The sequence below is a fragment of the Wyeomyia smithii genome, chromosome 3 (assembly GCF_029784165.1).
Source record: "Wyeomyia smithii strain HCP4-BCI-WySm-NY-G18 chromosome 3, ASM2978416v1, whole genome shotgun sequence".
NCBI classification, from domain to species: Eukaryota; Metazoa; Arthropoda; class Insecta; order Diptera; family Culicidae; genus Wyeomyia; species Wyeomyia smithii.
Window position 1 is genome coordinate 254,452,741 of NC_073696.1, and position 24,618 is coordinate 254,477,358.

General features: G+C 41.7%; 1 protein-coding gene across 1 annotated transcript in view; it reads left to right on the forward strand.

Moving 5' to 3' along the window:
- The window catches only part of LOC129729790 (adenylate cyclase type 6), a 358,700-nt gene that overhangs the window by 215,322 nt on the left and 118,760 nt on the right, over positions 1-24,618 (forward strand). Inside the window, exon 5 of the mRNA XM_055688611.1 lies at positions 17,786-17,931. Coding sequence (XP_055544586.1) covers positions 17,786-17,931 — 146 coding nt within the window. The remainder of the gene's footprint in view (positions 1-17,785; positions 17,932-24,618) is intronic.

Here is a 24,618-nt window from a genome sequence, read left to right on the forward strand (position 1 = left end):
CTCGCTTTCGTTGACCGTTACGCGATTCCGCATTCGTCGGGCTGTGTTCCAAAGAGTGCTCATCGATGTCTTCCTCGACGTCTCGTTCACGAACCGACGCCAATATCCGCGTTTCTTTGCTTTGGCCAAGCTTTTAAGCTTGGTATCAAGCTCCGAATACCGTATATAGTCGTCGGGTATACCTCCCTTCTGGTAGGCCAGAAACGCGTCGGATCTTTGCGTGTAGACATCGGAGCACTCTTGGTCCCACCACGGAGTGGGAGGCCGTTCTTTGATCGTTACGCCGGGATATTTCTTCGTTTGGGCTTGCAACGCGGCGTCGAGAATCAAGCCCGCGAGGAGGTTGTATTCTTCAAGTGGTGGATGATGTTGAATCGAATCGACCGCTTTTGAAATCATTCCCTCGTACAACTTCCAATCGACATTCCGTGTGAGGTCATACGGAATGTCAAATGGTCGCATGCGAGTTGACCCGTTATTAATTGAAATAAGAATAGGCAAATGGTCGCTACCGTGAGGATCGAGGATTACCTTCCATGTGCAATCCAACCGTAGCGACGTCGAACATAAGGATAGATCCAGAGCGCTTGGGCGCGCTGGAGGTTTCGGGATACGTGTCATTTCGCCGTTGTTTAAAATAGTCATGTCGAAGTCATCGCAACGGTTATAGATTAAAGAGGAGCGGTTATCATTGTAAGGGGAACCCCAAGCCACGCCATGAGAGTTGAAGTCTCCTTAAATCAAACGTGGCGAGGGAAGAAGTTCTATTAAATCAAAGAGCAGCCGTTGCCCAACCTGTGCTCTGGGAGGAATATATATTGAGCTCTTTACCTTGTATTGTCATTTGACATGCGACAACTTCGATGCCTGGAATCGAGGGGAGGTTAATACGATAGAAAGAATAGCACTTTTTAATCCCTAGAAGTACTCCTCCATATGGGGTGTCTCGATCAAGGCGAATAATATTAAAATCATGGAAGTTGAGATCAATATTTGAAGTAAGCCAAGTTTCACAAAGGGAAAATGCATCGCATTTGTTTTTATTCATCAAAACTTTAAACGAATCAATTTTTGGTAAAATACTTCTACAATTCCACTGTAAGACAGAGATAGAATCCTTCATATACGCAGTTGAATTAGGCATCGAAGGATACAATCGCTGCAAGGAGGGGCCATTGGGCAGTCAACTGCTTCAAAAACGATCTAACTGTTGGGAGAAATGCTGTAAGAAAAATTTTAATTGGATCGGGTACATTGAAAGTTTCAAAAATCCAGGCCACAATGTCAGAAAATTTCACTAATCCAGAGTTTGTTTCATCAACTGGATGTGCAAAAGGAACAACTGGGGTTTTAGATGTTCCTGGCAGTGCTGGGAACTCCTTCTGGGACTTTGAATTTGCAAGTCCAGGAGGAGTTTGCTTCGGTTTTTCCGCAGCACTGTTTGGTTTGCTTGTAACTTTCATTTCACTTTGAGAAATCTTAGGACCTTTTCTGGGAAGTTTGGGAGAGGAAATATTTTTCCTCTTTCTAGACTCCCCAGGATTGGCGTAAGATGTTCCCGCTGGTGAATCGTCAGAATCGGTTTCATCAGAGGACAACAGATCATAAGGGTTTGATGTACTGGGAGAAGTGGTAACGGTCTTCTTCAGCATTTCAGCGTAAGAACGCTTCGAACGCTCTTTATTTTATCCCTGCGCTGCATGTACACCGCACATGTCGAGAGCTCATGCTGACTCTCCCCACAGTGAATGCATTTTTCAGCATTTTTACTGCAGGAATCATCCGCATGATTCTCCCCACACTTGCCACAACGTGCCTTATTGCAGCAGTAGGCGGCGGTGTGGCCTAACTGCTTACAATTCAGGCAGTTAATGACGCGAGGCACATATAATCGCACAGGGAGACGAACCCGGTGGATCGAGACGTGGCTTGGTAGCGCTGACCCGGCGAACGTAACTCGAAACGAGTCTGACGGGGTGTATACTGTTTTGCCACCGATGATCGATGCTGACCGCAATTGCTTGCAGTCGAGCACCTTTACATCGGGACAGGTTTTGTTTTTAAAGCACCCTTTGGCACTTTCCAGTATACACTCGACGGACAGACTCGAATCGGTTATGACACCGTCGATCTCCACGTCTCGTGCGGGTATGTAAACGCGATACTCGCGTGTGAAGAGCTCAGAGCAAGCTATATCGTTGGCCTCTTTCAGGTTACTGACCATGACACGGAGCTTGTTAGGCCGGACCTTGGAAATTTCGGTCACGCCCTTGTACTCCTTCGTCAGGTCTTAAGAAATCTGCAAGAGGTTCAACTGTTTCGATTTCGGTCCCGCCTTTGGCCGAAAATAGACAGTATAGCTGCCCTGGGCTCCGTCTGGGTAAAGCCTGGGGCGAGGGGGGACTGAAGAATGAACAGGGGAGGGGGTAACAGAAGGGTCAGGGTCAGAGGGGTTCGGGGATGGTGGCGCGGGAGGCGAGGGATCTACATCCATCCCGCTAAGTCTAGCGCACTAGCGCCGACAAGAGCACGTACCTTTTTACTTCTCCCTTCCAGTAAGGTTGGTTGTCCGATCGTTCGAAGTTGCAGCCGTTACAGCCAGCAGCACCAATACAGCAGCACCAAACAGCCACCAGCAGCGAGCCAGGTGTGAGAATACTCCACACAGCGATACAACTCACTGACAACTGATGGCTTCTTCTTTTTCCTCTTTTGTGTTTCGTCCACTGCTGTAGCGCAATTCAGCCAGCAGCCAAATCAGCTTACGCACTAGCTGGTAGTCACGATGCGAAACAGTTGCACAAAGGCGCGACCTTGAACCCGGATTTATTTCACTCGACCAGGCAAACAATGCCAACACTTGTTCACACGTCTTTTGTTTTATATCCTATCGGAGCGATCACCGATCACACGTCCGATACTGATGCGTGTTCGGCACAGAATGATAACTTGATCATATTCGAATCCATTTTCTGCAACAATGTCTCCCTGTATTGTAACGTTCAAATCGACCTCATTTAACGTATCCCTTCCCTGATCGGTATTACGTGTGTTATCCGAGTTGTACGGTGACAGAATCGTCTTGTACACATACAAAAGAGCTTTTTCTATCGCGTTCGAATCGTCTTGATCAATGGACTGAATCATGGTAGCGTTGACCAGCTTGAGAGCTTCCTTTATGTGATAGAGTTTAACAGGTACAGTTTCCTCAAATGTGGATGTGTTTGAGGAACACTCAGAAACATTCAGTGTCGGACTACCTTTAGAAATGCATCGCGTATAATCCAACGCGTCGGCGTCAAACGGATAGAGCCCACACTTGCGGAAACCTGATCGAACGATATCTTTCGACACACCCAGGTCGATAACGTCCTTTATCACCTTGCAAAAATTATCAATTGTGAACACTTTACCTTCGTTCTTCGTTTTCCACTCGTCAAAACATTTGGCTCAACTGTTCTTTATAGGTTTGAAGATGGCAACGTCTGCCGACTGCATTATATGTATAGCATTCGGGTACAATGCAACGAGGATTATGCCAAGTTCGTAACACAGCTCTGCAGCATCAACTCCTGTATGGCACATTTCGACTAATTAGAGAAAAATGCAAGATGTTTTGTATGTACGCCATGATGGCGAGAACCATCCAACCATCCTCGTTCAGACCACTCAGTGCCCCAATGCGGATCGAAGCTCATCAAAATCTGTTTCGACTGCCGCTTATATCGTAAAATAACATCAGGCGGAAACATGTAGCCTTCTGCAACGAACGTAAAAAGTACCGTTACGTTCTTTTTGGGATCTGCTTTCTGGACCAAATAAACATTTCGATTTCCTTTGGATGCAACAACAGCTTTTGTGATGGGATCGAAAACAAACGATCATCGCCATTAAGAACACGTCACGGGTATTTGAAAATATCCTCGATTTTATGATCCGTCGCGTATTTACGAATAAGTTCAAACCAGTTCCGAAGGTCCAACTCACATAAGGTAGCGCTGGATATAGAAATGCTCTCCGGAATTCGAATAGTTAGCTGTTTGTGACGGCCAAGAAAAAGTAGCAACCATTTGTGACCTACGCAAATCAAGTTTTAGGTTAGGTTTGGCACTTGCTCAATAATGTTTATGATACTTACCTGGCGAGTTATTTTTGAACAAAGAGTCACGCGGGTTTTTGTCCAAGAAGACTTTAACCCTCGAAGTAAGGGCATGCTTCGTACAGGGAAAACCACGACGCTCCATTTCCGGCATTGGTTTTCACGGCGACAGCAGCCCGTCGAAGAGAGTCTTCCGTGTACTTTTTACAACTTTCCACTGGAAGGGGAGCTGAAATGCTGGGTTCCGGAATCGGAAAGGTGCTTCGCTGTAATCAATAATATGGTATGAATATAAGCAAAATCACTTGATTATACTTTAGAGTTACCTTTATATCCATTATTAACCTCGTGATAATCGGTGAAAAACAGGATGAACTGCGATACGGAAAGCTACGGCTCCTACCGCTTGCATAGATTAACAAAAACAACACCGCAGAGGAGCGAACTGTCAAACTATCGTTCGTCGTTCCAATTATCGAACTTGTGAATTTATTTATCTTTTCTAGTATATAGACAGATTTTTAATGAGTTGTTAAGAATAGATATCCTATACCGATTATCTGGAAGCCAGTTTTTTTGGTTCCTTTTGGGGCCCCACACATCCCTAAACTTACCGGGAGTCGATTGGTTTTGTCTCCGCTTGGCGCATTGCACTTCAAATTTGTATGAAAATTTATATGGGAAACCCCACTTTTTAGCATTTACCTTTCTAGAAAGCTCAATAATGCTCTAATTATGCACTACATTATGTTAAAGTATAGTATTTTAGATGCCGAACAACTTTACAGAAGACACTGAAGAGCTAGGATGTCCCTAAAAAGAGCTATAGCTGTTGAAAGTTGAGTATGTCGATTTAAATGCAGAAAATCTTGTTTTCTGCCAGCATTACCAATGCACCGGTGTCAGTAGGATTCCCATCAGAAGTAACCTGTCGTAACGAGTTTATACACTCAACTGGATCAAGCAAACAAATTTAGGTCAATATTCTAGGCGTAGGTAGAGTCTACAACGTGTTTCAGAGGTTACTTCAGATGGAAATCTGACTGACGCCCGTACACTGGCAGTGTTGGCAGAAAAAATGAATTGCAACATAAATTTCGACATAATCAACTTTGAACAGCTCTAGTATTTTTTTTGAGACACCCTAGCTCTTTAGTGTCTTCGGCCAAGTTGTTAGGCATCAAAAAACCTACCATCTGAAGTCATGAAACCTATGGTTTGGGCCATTTTGAGCTCTTTAAAATGGAAAATGCAAAAATGTTTGTTTTTCCATACAAATCTCCATATAAATTTGGAATGCAATGCGCCAAGCGAAGACAAAACCAATCGACTTCCGATAAATTTAGGATTGTTTGGGGCCCCGAATAGAACAAAAAAAACTTGGTTCTGGCTTTCTGCTATCAAGTTTCGTTTTTTCCATATAACGATTCCCCACCTTAGTGTTTATATCGTTTTGTTGGTATTTCGAAAATTGAAAAAAAAAGCAATTACCCGAAGAGCAATATCGTGAAATGATTTTGCGCAAGCACCTGCAAAATCGTCAACGCTCTCATCGGGACATTGGAAAACAACTCGAAATTGTGCAGTCAACGGTGAGTCGTGTTATTAAACGTTACTAGGAAACTCTGAGCACCGAACGGAAGGAGAAATGCGGTCAGAATGGATGTTTCATCGGTGATCAGGTTCACGGGCGTGTTGTGAAAGCGTTTGCGCGGAGTCACAATGCTTCGTTCAGGAGTGTGGCCAAAAAGTTGAATCTGTCCAAGTCTTAGGTTTAAAGAGCCAATTACCGGGAGGAACTGCATACGTAAAAAGTGCATAATGCTCCAAATCGTGACGAGCGGCGAAATACGACATGAGATAATAACGGTCGATAGAATATTATACCAAAACAACAAGCATTAGGTATAGACGGCGAATTATTGTTTTTCTAGCCGCTGCTTTCCAATTGATTTTTCTTCTTTGAATGATCATTCCCCGATCAGAAGAGCATAGCTGAAAAATTACAAAATTCTATCGACGTGAGATACAAATCACAAATTTTGATACGATTTTGTATTTTTCCATATAGTTTTGATAACAAAATTGAATCTGAATGAGTTATAATAACAAAACGTGAAATGAAGTAGTTCTGAAACAAGTCTAACTAATTTTTCGTTTATATCAAAACCTGTTGTTTCTAACAATGTTTGTTATTATATTGTTCTATATACTATCTTATTTTGTTAGAAAGCTGATATATTAGTAACAAATTTTGATATGTGTTTGATACTAGTAGAATCATTTCTGTTATAATTCCTGTTATTTTAACACATAACGGGACCAATTTGAAAACACAGCCTGTAAGGTTTTTCCCGTAACAAACTAACAACTTCTGTTACATTTTTGTTTTTTCTTTCTGATCGGGTCGCTATTATTTTCAATCATGTTTAACTTCCTTTAAGTACGACATGAATTTATTACAAAAGTTCACACCGTTGGGCAACAAAGTAGGACAATAGGAAACTTCACACCCGATGCTCGGGCATCCTCGTCGAATCGTTGGCCTCTATCCGAGTCTTTTCTGAAAATTATCTTTTCCATACGCCATACGTGCTACGTGGCTGGCTCACTGTAATTTGCGTGTTTCATCAGCTTTAAAATATCAACGTTTACTTCGTACAGCTCGTCATTCAGGTGCCTGCGCCACATTCCATTTTCTTGCTTGCCACCGAGTGTTGATCGCAGAATAATAAACTCGAAGACCCCAAGTGCTCGCCGATCGACCACTCTCCACGTCCACGATTCATGTCAGTATAGGGTCACCGGAAGGATCAGCGTCCGTTTTTAGGTTTAAACGTTAAAACGTTTGTTTGATCGGTATGACGTCTTGGCCAAAGTCGAAGATAACAATTTTGTCTTTCCTAAAAATATGTACTTTCTAAAAAAGTGTATTTATTTTGTGAAAAAAAGTGTTGTTGGGAAACCATGTTCAAGAGAATCTGCCACAACTCGATGCGTTTCACTGAGTCGTTCGCTGCCTTGAAATCTCTAAACAGATGATGTGTTTGCAAGTTGTGTTCTCGAAACTTGTCTAGGATCTGTCTCAAGGTTTGCTGCTTCCTTACACCCACTAAACGTGTTTCCCACTGTTATGCCTATCCCCTGTCGCGTTGTTTACTGACTGCGGGGTGGATGTGCTTCCACTGTTCGTTCAGGTCCACATGTTCATCAATCCGTCCATCAACTGTCCGAGTGTACTCTTCAGTAACTCCTTCCGCTAATAGCCTCAGAGTGTTCAAACCTATCTTTCCCTTCGATCTTGATTTTAATGGACAGCAAGGCGTGAATCTCGCACACCACGAGATAATGGTATGAATTGACGTTCGGCCCCCGAAAAGACTGCACATCGCTGACGTCTGAAAAGTGCCGGCCGTCGATCAGCATGTGGTCGATCTGGGAGCAGGTTTGCTATTTGGTGTCTCCAGATGTGCTGCGAATGTTCACTAGCCGTTGCCGTTGGTGGTAGAGTGGAGGCTTCCTATACCAAAAACGCACAGTGGTTCGAATTGCATGAAAAGGGCGGTCATAAATCATTTTTTTTGAAAACTACTGAAATCGACAGAATTGAGTTCTGTTTGACTATAACAAGCTCTTCTGGGACTGTCATTATTCAACTTTTTGCAAAATTTCTGGCATACCAATGTCATTACAACGTAGGCAAAAAATTTGATCATTAAATTTCAAAATGCGACAGCTATGAATTGTTTTGCCTTCTCGAAAAAAAATCCTGTTAGAGCCATAATGAGTAGCCGAACCCTATTTGCTGCAATCGCGAGCGAGAGTGTTTTCGCCCTGCATCGATGACGTCAGAATCCACAATTTTTATCTCTCTCATTATGCGAATCAACTTTCTTTTGTTAAACTCCCTATAAAAACCCCACATTGTACATCGAAACAGCTAGAAATATAATTTTGTTAGAAGTAACCACGCACGTTTTTTATTTCATCCCGCTTCTTGAAATTGGCTCATAGTGTTTCCGCTTCGGTTGTGATTTCCGCGCGATGTTTGGACCTCACGCTAACATATGGTCCTTCGAGCCGGGTCGCGAACGTTTCGCCGCGAACCGCGTGCTCTGTGATCGCTAGTGCTCATAAATTGGCCCCGTCGCCGCCATACAGGCCCCGAGTGCTTCTGCCAATTGGCAACTCTGTATTGGCAAAATCTGTAGAAAATAACTTTTGGACAATAAGTGCGCGAAATCCACAAAGATGGATAAACTCGTCCGCGAACGAAAATCGCTCGAACCGCGATTAAAACGTATTTCGGAAGCATTGGAGAAATTAAGAGGCACAGATGCCGAAGAAGTTGATGTGCAAACCGAACTAGACGCCCTAAATGAGGTTTGGGCTGCTTTTTGTGCCGTGCATAAGAGAATACTAGATGTTGGTGAGGACGATCAAGCCTATGAAGATGCGGTGCAGCAGCAGGCGAGATTTGAATCGTACTACATTACATTGAAAAATCGTTTGTTGAAAATTCTGAAAGCAGTGAAAGATCGCGATAACGCTGCAACTGAGCGTGCTGCCCAGCCTGACATTATAAAGCAGCTTGCCGATTAACAGGCAGAATTTCTGCGCATGATGTCTACAAGCATGGCCGCGCCGTCCATTGCTAGTGCCGTCACCCATCCCAACGAAGCTGCAACTCCATTGTCTGACTTAAAGTTGCCGCATATGAATATGCCGGTCTTCAGTGGCGATTACCTAGAGTGGCAATCTTTCTACGATTTGTTCGACAGCTTAGTGCATAAAAATGTGATGCTAAAGGACAGTCAGAAGCTCTATTTCCTGAAAACGAATTTGGCTGGTGAAGCGGCTTCCTTGATTTCGCATTTAAAAATAGAGGATGCTAACTATCGAACTGCGCTGGACAAGCTAAAAACCAGGTACGACAAACCACGAGAAATCGCTAATCAACATATAAAGCAATTCTTGGTTCAGCCCACGCTTACGTCACCGTCTTCATACGGTCTACGATCATTGCATGACGTATCTGATGAGGTTATAAGAGCTTTGCAGGCGATGAATAGGGAAGATCGAGACACGTGGCTTCTTTACATTCCCAGCGAAAAGAAAGATCCGGACACAAAGCAGTTGTGGTGCCAGAAGATAGCCGAAATGGATGAAGAAAACATTAATCTGCAATGCTTTCTGAAGTTTATAGAATCTCGGAGTTTCGCCCTTCAGTCCTTTCAGCCTCCGAGAATAAAGACTAGTGTGCCCTTCAACCAACCTTCAAAATTTCAACCTCCATGCAAAAACGCTAGCGCATTTGTTGCCACGAATAGTACGTCCTGCAACGTATGCAACAAACAAAACCACCAATTATACCAATGCGGTAAGTTCCTTCATATGAATCACGAGGATCGAATCGCTCACGTTAACCGTATGAAACTTTGCAACAATCGCCTGAAAGTTCATCCCGGTGAAAGATGCCAATCAGGTACGTGCAGAAAGTGCAATTCATTCCATCACACTTTACTGCACCCGAATATGCCATCCACAAACACACACTCCACCGGTCCGGCGGTCATGGCCCCGGCAAATCCAGAACTTTCAGCCCAGTCTTTGATTTCAGCCCTCGACTCACCAAACGGTCCCGATGCATCGAATGTTCTTCTTGCCACCGTCGCTATCAACGTGCTGGATAGCCATGGACGTCCGCACGCCTGCCGTGCCGTTTTAGATTGTGCTTCCCAAGTCAATTTCATCAGCGATAAATTGTGTAGGCAACTCCGTCTCAAAACGCAAGCAGCCGACCTGAACCTCGAAGGCATCTCATCTACCCCAGCACACGTTGACAGATGTGCCGATATAACCATCTCCTCACGATGCACCGATTTTCGCACATCCACGTCGTGTATGGTGTTAGAAAAAATCACCAAAATGCTTCCTTGCAAGCCTGCAAACATTGTAGATTGGCCAATTCCCTGATCAATTCATCTGGCTGATCCACTATTTCATCGTCCTGGCGAGGTAGAAGTGCTACTGGGAATAGAACTCTTTTTTCAGCTGCTCGAGCCTGGTAAAATCACCCTCAGTACCGACGGCACTTTACCTACACTACAAAACACTAAACTCGGCTGGGTAGTAGCTGGCCGTTACAACGAGGCCAATAATTCGTATGGCTCTCACACTATGACCTGTCTCCTCGCCCCGACCGAGGATACTCTCTCTCAGCAGTTACGTAAGTTTTGGGAGTTTGAAGAGTATCTCCCAGCATCCAATCATCTTACCGAAGAAGAGCAACTTTGTGAAAAACATTTTTCTGATCATACTATACGAGATGAGTCAGGAAAGTTTGTCGTTCGTCTCCCGTTTTTACGCGATCCCACCCAACTAGGTGAGTCGAAGCAGATTGCTGAGAAAAGACTTCGCTACTTAGAGAAAAAACTCGATCGTAACCAACAATTGAAAGATGAGTACCATGCGTTCATCCGCGAATATATCGATCTTGGGCATATGTCACTCGTTAGTGATACCAACACAGATAGCAAATCGGTTTATCTCCCACATCATTGCGTGCTCAAAACAACCAGTTCGACCACCAAATGTCGAGTCGTTTTTGATGCCTCGGCAAAGACGACGAGTGGTCTCTCATTAAACGATGTGCTCATGTGCGGTCCTGTTTTGCAAGATTCACTGATCAATATTTTAATTCGATTTCGCTTTCCACCGATCGTTCTCGCAAGCGATGCAAAGCATATGTATCGAATGATATGGCTGAACGAGCTTGATCGTGACTTGCTTAAAGTCTTGTGGAGATGGACTAATGAGGAATGCATTAAGGAATATCGTCTAAATACCGTCACCTTCGGAACAAAAAGTGCATCATATTTGGCTACAAAATGTGTGCAGCAGCTTCTAGAGTCGTTTCGGCATCAATATCCTGTAGCTGTAGAGAAAGCGGAAAAAGGCATTTATGTCGATGACATTCTGACTGGTGCTTCGTCAGAGGCAGAAGCAAAAAACTTACGGCTGCAGTTGACTGAAATTTTTGCTGCCGGTGGATTTCATCTCCGGAAGTGGGCGTCCAACAGCGCAGAAGTTTTAGAAGGGGTTCCTGACGCCGATTTAGAAGTGAAAATTCCCATTGATGAGAATCCAAACAGCACCATCAAGGCTCTTGGAATGCAGTGGCAGCCGTGCAGCGACGAGTTCCATTTTTCATACCAGCCAACCGAGATCCTTCAGCCCACAAAGCGAATCATTTTATCGCGAATAGCCAGCCTTTTCGACCCGCTTGGCCTTCTATCACCAATTATAGTCAAGGCAAAGCTGGTAATGCAGCGAATGTGGGAGCTGAAGGTGGCTTGGGATGCGACTCCCCCCGGTGAGTTAACCAAAGGTTGGTTAGTTTTGGTGCAAAAGTTTTCGCTTTTCAACTCTTTTCAGATTCCGCGAAGAGTGATCGACATGCGAAATTGGTCTCGTCTCTACCTGCACGGCTACTGCGATGCATCCGACGTAGCAATGGGTGCTTGCATATACATCCGAGCCATAAGCGATGACAACAGAACTTCGTCCCATCTTCTCTGTGCCAAATCGAAACTGGCACCAATAGGCAACAACAGAATGACCATACCCCGATTGGAATTACGTGCAGCAGCCATTCTCGCACGACTGATATCAAATGTGAGAGAAGCTCTTTCTTCTACTACTTTCCACGAGATTCGGGCCTTCTCCGAATCCAAAGTTGTTTTAGCATGGCTGGCAGGGGGTGCTGCAAGATGGAAGACCTTCGTGGCGAATCGCGTGCAGAGATCTCGTCACATCTACCTTATATCAACTGGGCTCACGTAGGCACTCTCGACAACCCAGCTGATCTGGTATCGCGGGGTGTATTTCCCGATTAACTTCAAGCAAACTCTCTTTGGTGGCGTGGACCAAGCTGGGAGGCAACGACGTTAAATTGCGAATCATCTTCAATCGACAATCTCAATACAGATGAGCGACGGCAGATAGATAGAGAGCAGAGAACTACAGCCGTGGTGTGTTTGACTGTAAACGACAATCGTTTTCTGGATGATATGATGGCCCGGTACTATCCGAATCTTCAGCTTCTACTTCGTGTAACCGCCCGGATGCTCCGTTTTGGACACCCTGAGTACCGTGGTTCCCTTCGTCTCGCTTCGGATGAGATAGATTTCGCTTTGGAAAAGTACGTTCAACACATACAGCAGCAACATTTTTCAGAAGAACTCAACCGACTGCGAAGTGGCCTCAACGTTGAGCGTGGTAGCTCATTATATCAGCTTGATCCATTCCTAGATAAAAACGGTATCGTCAGGGTGGGCGGCAGGTTGCAGCAATCGGATTTAAGCTATGACAATAAGCATCCGATCTTGCTACCCCGGCACTCGATATTGACTTCACTCATTTTGCTTCACGAGCACAAGGAGAAATTGCATTGTGGCCCTCAGTCGCTGTTGGCAGCTACACGTTTACGGTTCTGGATCTTACGCGGCATTAGTGCCGCTCGCAAGGTGTATCGTGATTGTTTAACGTGCAATCGATCTCGACCAGCACGCATAGCTCAACAATTTGGACAATTACCCGCTGATCGGTTAAAGCCACTTCCCCCATTTTCCATTACGGGAGTCGACTACGCTGGTCCTGTAGGAATCATCGGACGAAGAACACGGGGTGCAGTATCCTCGAAAGGTTACATCGCTTTGTTCGTTTGTTTGGGGACACGCGCAGTGCATTTGGAGGCTGTCTCGGATCTAAGTGTATCATCATTTATTGCTGCATTTACGCGTTTCGCTAGTCGATACGGAGTGCCCACTGGGCACTGCCCAGTAAGATGTACTCAGACAATGCCACGAACCTTAGAGCAGGAGCGAGACTTCTTAGAAAGCTGTACCATCAAATAGATGCAACCAAACACAGTGATGAAGTGAACAATTTTTTGGTCAACAAGCGAGTGCAATGGCTTGACGAAGTGGCAAACATCGTCCCCTAACATCGCAGAAGGAGATTTTGTGCTTCTTGTTGAAGATAACGAAAAATCGCAGCAATGGCCATTGGGTCGTGTTCTGGAGCTTTTCCCTGGGACCGATGGCCGTGTCCGAGTTGTCTCGGTCAAAACTGGCAAGGGTGTTTTCCGCAGAGACGCCAGGAAGCTGCGACGTTTTCCTCTTGATAACAACGAATATGTGCCAGGAAGAAATGGGTCTGAAATTACTGCTCGTAATTTGGTGGGCGGTTTATGTTAGAGCCATAATGAGTAGCCGAACCCTATTTGCTGCAATCGCGAGCGAGAGTGTTTTCGCCCTGCATCAATGACTCCAAAATCCACAATTTTTATCTCTCTCATTATGCGAATCAACTTTCTTTTGTTAAACGACCTATAAAAACCACACATTGTACATCGAAACAGCTAGAAATATAATTTTGTTAGAAGTAACCACGCACGTTTTTTATTTCATCCCGCTTCTTGAAATTCGCTCATAGTGTGTCCGCTTCGGTTGTGATTTTCGCGCGATTTTTGGACCTCACGCTAACAAATCCTATGCAAAATTTTTGCTTAATCTGGCGTGAAAAACCCTCAAACACAATTCAAGTTATCACGACTAATAATGATTACAGTTCAACACACACCTATCCGAACAACAACGCAATAGCAAAACATACCTGTTTCTTGAAGGTTCATGATGAAAATAAGCAGATAACGCAATAGAATTTGTTCCACAGCGGATATATTCACAATGTTAAAAACACGTACCTACTGCTTAAGCTGATTTTGCAAGTGTCGAACACCTTCACTTACCTCGTGCTCAAAAGCAAACTGTTCATAAAATAGGAGACAAAAATAGCTCTTTTTTATTCTAAGGTTTTTAATCGATCGATCGAATCGATGATAACCAGAAAACAAAAAAAAACTTTTTTTTTATATTTTTGGCCTATGGGCAAACCACTGTGCAACGGGGAGAAAGAATTTCTCTCGTTCGACTTGTACGGTTCATATCTCCGACCACGATTTTTATGTTGTGTTGTGAGCACTCTCCATATGTTTTCTCAAGGAGCTCGTAGAACTCGTAACAGGTGTCAACTAAAAATTTGGAATTTTTCTGATGCTCGCTTACTCCACAACAAACACACTCAAAGAGGAAGGAGAGTATGTCTGTGAAAGTTCTCTTTTTCCTTATTTTTTGTTTTGTTTTTGCATGATCAGTTCTGTTCAAAAAACGAAAATCTTCCGGTTTCGACTGTGTATAATTTCCTGCAAACCTCAACAATAATCCGTCAAGAAGGTAGGGGAACAGCGGCCCGGGCAGTGGACAGAAAAGGACTTTTCCCGTTTCGTCTAAATCATTGTTCATGAGTTCCTATTTACCATTGTACTCGACTTCATTTGTACCTCAAATACGCAACCCAACGAATCTACCTGAATGTCGTCCAGTGGAAGATTTATTTGGGATTTTGAGTTCCGTCTGTGCAGAAATAACTGGAGATCAACGAACCGCACAGTTGATTAGTAGAATCAAGGGATGCATCCGAAAAGTCGTCGTGAAGACCCTACAACGCTCTTGTTCCGACATCATGAGAAAGCTTCGTTCGAAGGCCGGTAACGGAAATCTTCAATAATTTTTTTGGTTCATAATCGATGTATCTTAATGAGAAAAGATCCGTTTTTCTTTGAGATCATCCACCTTTTTTTGACAGTAGGAAACAATTCCAAATTTTTAGTTGTCGCTCGTTTATAGATGCAGTACTTGAAAGAAGTGCCCGCGGTAGGATCTACCACTCGGAATTCACGTTCTCCGGTTTTTGGCTAACGTCAGGCTTGTTACTCTCCTCAATATGTGGGAAGAGCAGAGCGAATATTCACCGCTTACTTCTCGTCCAGCATAACAGCGCTGCATGTAGCAATGTAGCACCACAACCTTTGTGTTCTTCTTTGTGTTGTATTTCTGCCATCCACAGGAAAATAAAACGCTTGCTGCTCACAGCTAAGCGAAACAAGAGTGGTGAATCACTCTTGTGAGAATACACAGTGGTACACCGCGGTGAGCACTGCTGAGATAAATTCGATAACATTCTGAGAGAAAACATGCGTGACGTGAGGCAGAGTTTTTTTTTTAAATTTCGAGATACGCAATATGCTTCCCTCTTTGATATATGCCTAAAAGACACACAGTAAAAGCACTGTAGTGAGCTCTGTTGTGTAGTTATTGAGCGTATTATACTTTTCGTGTTCACGCCAGTTTATTATCTCTCTGAAGAGATTTTTAATATTTAACCGCGGTTTTTTACATGCCTCGCAGCTACATATTGGCTGCTTTCTTCAAGCACGTGCGTCGCTTTGCCCACCAGTGTGCAAGCAGTTGTTTCCGCAGTGAAAAATATCCTCTTACACGCTAGTGATTCTCTGAGAAGAAATGGCAAGTCTGGCCAACTCATCTCTTGTATGGCTGCTACTTCCACTATCGCCTACTGCAGCTCTCTGACCCTAAGCCCTAACATTCCAAGTGCCAAGTTTCCAATCGTTGTCCTTTTTGTATTTGCCTAGGTCTATAACGATTGTTCCGATTCGAATATTTTTTTCAATATCCTAAAACAGTTTAAATTATAAGGTTACAACTTGTACAATTCGCTCATAATATGCACATAATAGACCTGAATATGTTCAACAAGAGTGAGAAGTCTTAGGCGTGAGATCTTTTTATATGGTTATTATGCTATGTTTTCACGGTACCGTCAGCCGGGGTGAGATTGAGCCATCCTACCCGTGACTTGTCAGCCATATCTTCCGGATCAGAAGACTAGTCTTTCTTGGTCAAGTTCGAGAAAACTTATTCATGAAAGATTGGTCTTGTGATCGCCATGGGATGGCTGATAAACAATGGATTTGTATGGTACAATCTCACCTCCAGTGGCCCAATCTCACCCCGGCTTACGGTACGTAAAAAAAAATTTCACTATATATCAGAAGTCTTTCCATCACATTGCAATTGTTGTCAAAATCCGTTACATATACGCAGTAATCCAATCCGCACCAAAGCAAAGCCTTGGTCCCACGTTACAATTTGGAACTTGACCTTCTGTTTATTTATACACAAACTTCGCAGCCGACTGTTCAGTATATAGGACAATTAAGGGGCTAACGCTACGATCCTACTGACACTAACAGTCTCTCCCGAGCCGAGAATCGAACCTACGACGACTGGCTTGTCAGGCCAGCATCGCACCTCGAGACCATCTGGGGGTTAAATTTAAATTAAATCCTCACCACAATTCGATTTTACTGTGCTTAAACAGTGGTTTATACTAATCCGATTTCAAAACAAACTTTGGCGTGTTCTGCTGAAAATGCTGAAATCGTTTTAGTAAATTCAATATAAATGTTGGAACGCTTAACAAAGACGGGTAATTGGACTCAACAGCATTTAGAGTCATCAGTCAGCACGAAAAGAATTTGGTTGTTCCTTAGCCGCACAGTTGCAACATGCAACACGCAATATCGCAATAAACTGTTGCGTGGTTGAGAGTGCTTACTATCTACTTCCATCGAATGCAAGAGTGCAAGTTATGTAACAAATAGGTTTTTGTACTTTTACAACAACCTCGCGTTCGTTGCTTGGTACACAACCCTTCTGTTATTTTGTGAGGAAACACCACAGGCGATTTGAAAGTACTACTTTTAGTTATTTTTGCTTCTAAAATGTTATCTTTCACATTTTTTGGACATGTAAAGGGTGTACCTAGTAAACATTGAACAACTCTGAATACGTTAAGGCATAATATGGCTTTTTATCAGTCCCTCAGATATTCCAACAAGGAATCTAACACCCTGAATAATGAAAATGTTTAAAATTATCCGACATGTCAAGTAAGACGGAACTATCAAAAATTTAATAACAAATGACGAAAAATTACAAGTCATGTCATGCCTGTTGTCTGTTGTCTGGGATTTTCCCATCAAAACTAATGGCAAAATGGTGTGCTCCTCGTGAAACGGAGATCATTAAAATAAATTTTCTTGCAAAATTCCACTCTACCGCATCACTACTAGCTACTGCTACACGTGAGAGTGAAAAAAAACCGTTTATTAATAGCACCTGTTGCGCTACATGTCTCGGTCTCTAAGCGAGCTCGAAGGTTAACCTTTCACCATTCATTGCCGCAACCGAGTTCATGCTACTCGTCTGGAGTATTACGCACCAGAGTGAAGGCACAATGTAGGTACTGTACCGAACCGAAAAGATGCGCTTTCCCATAACAGAATCACAGCATCTACCGTTAATACCATTCTGGGCCTTGTACTGCTGAGTAAGAAGAATAAATATTGTTCTACCAAATGAGTTCTTCCATAGTCCTCTGGTAGCGGCAGTGCGTATGAGAACATCTGAGCAATAATGGTTACGACTACGATACTGCGGGTGCTGGTGATGATGATGATAATGATGATGATGGTGACGATGATGATGATCATGATGAAAACAAAGTGAACATTGATGTTGATGTTCTAATAAACAATATCCTACGGTGAAATGTCCACACGGCGTGACATTGAAGAGTATCAATTTCGTCGGAAGGGAAATATTGAATCTAGGGATCTTCTCCCCACTGACAGCGACTGCAAATTAAATTTAGTGTGTGTTTTTTTTTCTCTCTCTCTCCCTCCGATTTTTATTTCAGCCCCCGACGAGCTCGAGCCACTGAATAATGGTGACCGCAATGGCGCCGGCAGCATCGATGGGATGTGCGATACTTCACGGTGCTGGAGCCACATCAAATGTCTGTTTAATGGAATCATCTGCTCCCACAAATTCAAGAATGTTCAGGTAAGCGAAAAACGGTCGGGTAATTAACGCCGGAGAAGGGGTCGCTTTGATAGCATCACACGTTTTGGGCTATAATGTGTTTTTGCGGGAATTAGAGTCTTTCCGAGAATGATTGTATGAAGATATCACATGACTCTTTGTGCGATAACATATTCGCTCTGTTTTCATAAGAAATTCATCTGAAAGGACTTCTACGATGATTTATGTATGGCTTAGCCATATCGTATGAAAGCACTATCATATTGTGTGTTTGGAGGTGAAAATAGCCGACAAAAGAGAATTTTTCTTTTCAAGTGCCAATCGAGCAAGCGGAGAAAATAATCTTCTTAACCAAAAACAAGCAGGTAGGTAGCAACCGACAAAGAATGGCACTTTGACTAGCGTTATTACATGGAAACATTACAATTAACATTAAGATTACTGCTTTACTTTTTTTTTTTTTTTTAGGGGGGATTTGTTAGTAGCTTAAGTATTTATGATAAATATTAGTAAATAATGAGTATGTGTGTCCAATCACAAATGGTGACTTCTCAACACTGTTAGAAATTTGTAATTTTAATTGTTAGGATTTGTTTGCTTTCGCAATTAGGACTTATCATTCGTAGGGATTTAAACCTACTTGTCAGAAAAGGGGAAGTAAACTTACAACTAACTTAATTGCTAACTTATTGGCTATAAAGAGAGCTTATCGTAGCAATTGAGGATTGTAACGATTTTTGTCGAAAATTGTTAATAATTTTATTTGACATAGCTTCTAATGGTTCAACACCAGTAAGTCTATGTAATTCGAGTGTACCAAACCAAGGAGGACGCTTCAAAATCATTTTCAGAATTTTATTCTGAATCCTTTGGAGCGTTTTGTTCTTTGTTGAACAGCAACTTGACCAGATCGGTACATCATAAAGCATTGCTGGTCTAAAAATTTGTTTGTAAATCAAAAGTTTGTTTTTTAAACAAAGTTTAGAATTCCTGTTAATGAGAGGATATAAACATCTCGTATATTTGATGCACTTGGCTTGTATACTCTCAATGTGCTCTTTGAAAATAAGTTTTTTCTCATAAATTAGCCCCAAGTACTTAACCTTGTCGGACCAACTTAAAATAACCCCATTCATCTTGACAACGTGATTATTGTTTGTTATGCGGAAAAATTATCATTTGAGTTTTAGAAGCATTGGGAGAGATTTTCCACTTTTGCAAGTAGGAAGAAAAAATATCTAAACTTTTCTGCAATCGACTGCATATGACACGAAAACTTTTTCCTTTTACGGAAATGCTTGTGTCATCGCAGAACAATGACTTTGTGCATCCTGGAGGCAAATCAGGAAGATCTGAAGTGAATATGTTGTACAGGACTGGACCCAAGACTGAACCTTGAGGTACACCTGCTCTGACAGGAAATCTATCAGATTTTGAATTCTGATAGACAACCTGCAGAGTTCGATCAGTAAGATAATTTTTCAAAATTTTGATTAGGAAAATTGGAAAATTAAAAGTTTGCAATTTCGCAATCAAACCTTTATGCCAAACACTGTCGAATGCTTTTTCTATGTCTAAAAGAGCAGCTCCAGTGGAATAACCTTCAGATTTGTTAGCTCGTATCATATTAGTAACTCTGAGCAATTGATGAGTTGTGGAATGCCCATGGCGAAATCCAAACTGTTCATTTGCAAAAATTGAATTTTCGTTGATGTGTGACATCATTCTGTTAAGAATAACTCTCTCAAACAGTTTACTTATTGAAGAAAGCAAACTGATTGGACGATAACTTGAAACTTCAGCTGGGTTCTTATCCGGTTTTAAAATGGGAGTAATTTTTGCATTTTTCCATAATTTGGGAAAATATGCAATTTTGAAGCAGCAATTGAAAATTTTCACTAAAAAATCCATTGTGCTCTCAGGGAGATGTTTGATTAGTATATTAAAGATTCCATCGTCACCAGGTGCTTTCATATTTTTGAAATTTTTAATAATTGATTTAATCTCATTCAAGTTAGTTTCAATTATTTCTGCAGGTAAAAAATTCTGGGAAGAAATTAAATCAAATTGACGTGGGACTTCATTTTCAATTGGACTCACAAAATTCAAATTTGAGTTATGAACACTCTCAAACTGCTGAGCAAGTCTTTGAGCCTTTTGTTCATTGGATACAAGAAAACGTTCACCATCTTTTAAAACTGGAATAGGCTTTGAAGGTTTCTTAAGAATCTTCGACAGCTTCCAAAATGGTTTTGAATATGGTTTCAATTTTTCAACTTTAGTCTCAAAATTTTGATTTCTCAGAAGAGTAAATCTATGTTTAATCTCTTTCTGTAAATCTTTATAAATAGTTTTAAAAACAGGGTCACGAGAACGTTGATATTGACGTCTGCGGACATTTTTCAAACGAATTAGAAGTTGAAGATTTTCGTCAATTATTGATGAATCAAATTTCACTTGAGCCTTTGGAACAGAATAATTCCTGGCATCAATAATTGCACATCTTAATGCTTCCAAAGCGGAATCAATATACACTTCGTTTTGCAAATCAAGCTTATTGTTGAAATTTCTCTCAATATGAGTTTTGTAACTTTCCCAATTAGCCTTGTTATAATTAAAAACAGAGCTCATAGGGTTTAAAACTGATTCATGGGATAAAGAAAAAGTTATTGGAAGATGGTCAGAATCAAAGTCAGCATGTGTGATCAAATCACTACATACATGACTTTGATCTGTTAGCACCAAATCAATCGTTGAAGGGTTTCTTACAGAAGAAAAGCATGTAGGACTATTCGGAGACAAAATAGAATAGTATCCTGAAGAACAATCATTGAATAAAATTTTGCCATTGGAATTACTTTGAGAGTTATTCCATGAACGATGTTTAGCGTTAAAATCGCCGATTATAAAAAATTTCGAACGATTTCTGGTGAGTTTTTGTAAATCACCTTTAAAATAATTTTTGAGCTCGCGTGTGCATTGAAATGGTAAATATGCTGCGGCAATAAATAAAATCCCAAGTTCAGTTTGAACTTCAATTCCCAAAGTTTCAATAACTTTCGTCTCAAGATGGGGAAGAGCACGATGTTTGATTCGGCGATGAATAACAATTGCAACTCCACCGCCGGAACCCTGAATCCTATCATATCTATGAACCACGTAATTGGGATCATATTTTAATTTTATGTTAGGTTTCAAAAATGTTTCAGTAATAATTGCAATATGCACATTATTTACTGTTAAAAAATTAAAAAGCTCATTCTCATTGGCCTTCAATGAGCGAGCATTCCATTTTAATATTTTAATTGTTTTATTTAAAATCATTGCTAAATTTTAAATTAGAAACAATTTTAATAGTAAAATTTGTGCCTATTTGAATGGCTTCAAACATTGATTTTGCCTGCAACATGGCGTTCATAAGATCGAACATTGCCTGTTGCAAAAAAGAAAGTTTACCTGCCGTAATTGGCCCCAGGCAGTTGACATTAGAAAAAAATTTTCGGCAGCAATATTAGCTGGAGTAACAGGTGTACAATTATTTTCTAGCGTGTTTTGCTTACCCATATTAACGGTCATTTTCGAACTACCAACACTAGGCGGTATAATGTTCGAACTACCTGTAACCTGTGCATAAGTTAAACGGGTATGCAAAGGAGTAGGTAAACTATGCGTCATTGGTACGCTTGGAGAATTTTGTTTTGAAGTTGGTTTTAATTGAGAAATTGAATTTTGTTTACCTTGCCTTGCCTTAAGAATTGCTAAACGGACTGGGCATTGATAAAAATTTGACATATGGTTGCCGTTACAATTCGCACAGCGAAAATTTTTACTCTCTTTCACAGGACATGTGTCCTTTTTGTGAGAAGAGTCTCCACAATTAAGACATTTTTGGTCCATGTTACAGAATTTGGAACCATGGCCATAACGTTGGCAAGTACGGCATTGGGTGATATGCTTTTCACCTCCGCCATACTTCCTATAAATTTCCCACTTTACACGCACATTATACAAAGCATGTGCTTTTTCAAAAAATTTGAAGTTGTTTACCTCATTGCGGTTAAAATGAATTAAATAATTAACAAGGGAAATTCCAGTTCTCTGACTGTTTTCGCCTCGTGATTTTTGTTTCATTAGAATTACTTGGGTAGGGGCTATGCCAAGTAATTCTGTTAAAGTAAGTTTGATCTCATCAACGGTTTGATCGTTGGTGAGACCTTTCAAGACAACCTTGAACGGCTTGGCGTTCTTGGTGTCATATGTAAAAAATTTGTACATCTTGTCAGTTAAATACTGAACAAGACGATCACGACCCTTTACTGAGTCGGCTAATAAGCGGCATTCACCTCTACGGCCAATTTGATAGGTAACTTTAACGTCAGAAACAAACGTTGAAAGTTCCTTTTTGAATATATTAAATTCAGAAGAAATAGTTACCACAATAGGTGGAACTTTCTCCTTTTTTAAAGATTTTATATTTTGTATAGTTTCGTTATTAATAACTTCCATTTCACCAGCTTCTTGCTCAGGCAAAATATCAAAAGGATTGTCACTACAGACACTCGATGTGTCAGAAAGAGATGCCTCTCTTTTCCTCCCCGCAGCGATGCGAGGTTTCTTTTTCCGTCCAGCCATTTCAGGTGATACGAAAAAAGTTAAAACAAATGTTAAATTCAAAAGTAGGTAGTCTTGAGAAAGACTGATGGGAAATAACTTTCAGGTAATCTTTAAAAGACACACTGACAAAACACAAACTTTGAAGCTATAGGCAGTCAAAGACCAGTCCACAAGCAACCGAAAAAACGTCTGATCTGTAGGACAGTTCAAGACGCACTGGATTACTGCTTTACTTTTTATTCTTTACTTCTCACTTTATTATATCTCAAATGTGAAGCAGTTTAGCTAGAGAATGTTTCTGTTTCGTCATTGCAGCAGTTTGCAGCTGCAAAGTTTTAAATCCTCGTAATTACAAGCATCCTTCACACTTGGATTGTATTTCCGAGAACTCAACAGTTGATAAATTCTGCGAAATGTTCTACAAGCTTTCGGCAGAATTTTCAAGGATTTTGGCAAACGAAATGTCAATATTTGCTGGTTTACGCTAAATCGATATATTTGTTGATTGCTGACATTGGTTAAAAATTTCGCCGAGCTCGATCAGCTGTTGGGAAGTTTGCCGAGATGAATTATGTCGCATCACCGTCAACGCCAAATGAAGAAGAGCATTGTACTCAGTGTTATGCTTGGGGGCTTGTGGTTGGTGGGTGGCTGCTTATGGGAGTAACAAAACAAGACAATTTCAACAGATGCTGTTTAAACTTAAACTTGTGGGGAATGTTTGTTCGTTGAAACTTACTCACACTACAATCGTTTTGAGAATCCATTCCTCGATCAATACCAAGGTACTGAATGTAATTATATTTCATCAACTGCCACAGAGATAAACATTTGGACAAACAGCCCAAAAGTTAATTTAATTACCCTTTTCACCGATTTTTCCAAAGGTTTTAAAACAGAAACCAACTGCCCGTTAATAATCCCCTTTGAGGACGGTACTAGAAGCAAGCCGTTCGACCTCTACCCCGGCTTAGGGCGGCAGAAGACCGGTCAAACTGTTTAACATTTTTCGTTCTCTCGATAGAACATTCAAAACTTCTGACTGCTATCGGTGCGCGAAATTTCGCATACCCTGCTATTAGTATCTTATCTTTGATGTCCCCTTCATTGAGTATTGAATTAAAACAAACATAAATGAAACATCAACCGAGCCGCAAAATAATCATGAGCAAAGAGGCGAATGGGTTACTTATTACCGTAATTGAAGTTGGAATTTTCCCGCAGTCGCTAATTAAATTGTACATTTCATGGTCCTTTGTCTATCGCTAGGATTTATGCAGACGCAAAACAGAACGAGTTTGATGTTTCAACAAGTGGCTCATTTCGTTGAAATGAATGCTGAATGAATTTATACCGGAGTGCGTTTCAATTTGCATAATTTTAGAAAGTTCAGTCTGATTTCTAAGTAGCTCTTAATCAACGGAGCTATATCAGAAACGTTTTTGCACCCAATCAATTGCTAGTTCCAGCGAAAAGAACCATATTACAGATATAATACTTCAATAATTGCTCCCATCTGGGTGCTTTATTGCCTTTCTTCTAACCAGTTTCGCATCAATAATTCATTACTACAATCTAGCGTTCATCGTACGGCTTTGCTGCTCGCGCAGATCAAACAAAAACGGCGAACATTCGTTGCTCATTAAAGATTCAGTGGGCAGGCAACTAGCACTACTGCTGTTCGCACCTTTTTATCAAGCCATTTGATATTACAGGACGATGAAGAAGCGGACCCACGAGAGCCCGCCGACAGGCCAACTTCCAGTTAGCAGGCAATCCTCAGCGCGAACGGACGGCCGGCCACAGCTGCCGGGGTAGTTTTCCGTATTGCACGGAACGGCATCGAGCTCCATCACGTTTCAACCTAATTCACTCGAATGGGTCCATTACTATCCATTAACAGTGTTCCGTTCTGGGTCGGGATTTCTCAGTTGGACGGTCTGCAGCTGCATGCCTTCGCTTGGGGTGAAATTTGATGAGAAGCGTCTGGCATGCTTACCAATTGACCCATCAGGCGAGGGCAATGAGTTGATTTTACAGAGGTGGAGGCTTACCTGCTGTAAGCATGCAACACGTTGCAGATTTTTTTTTGTT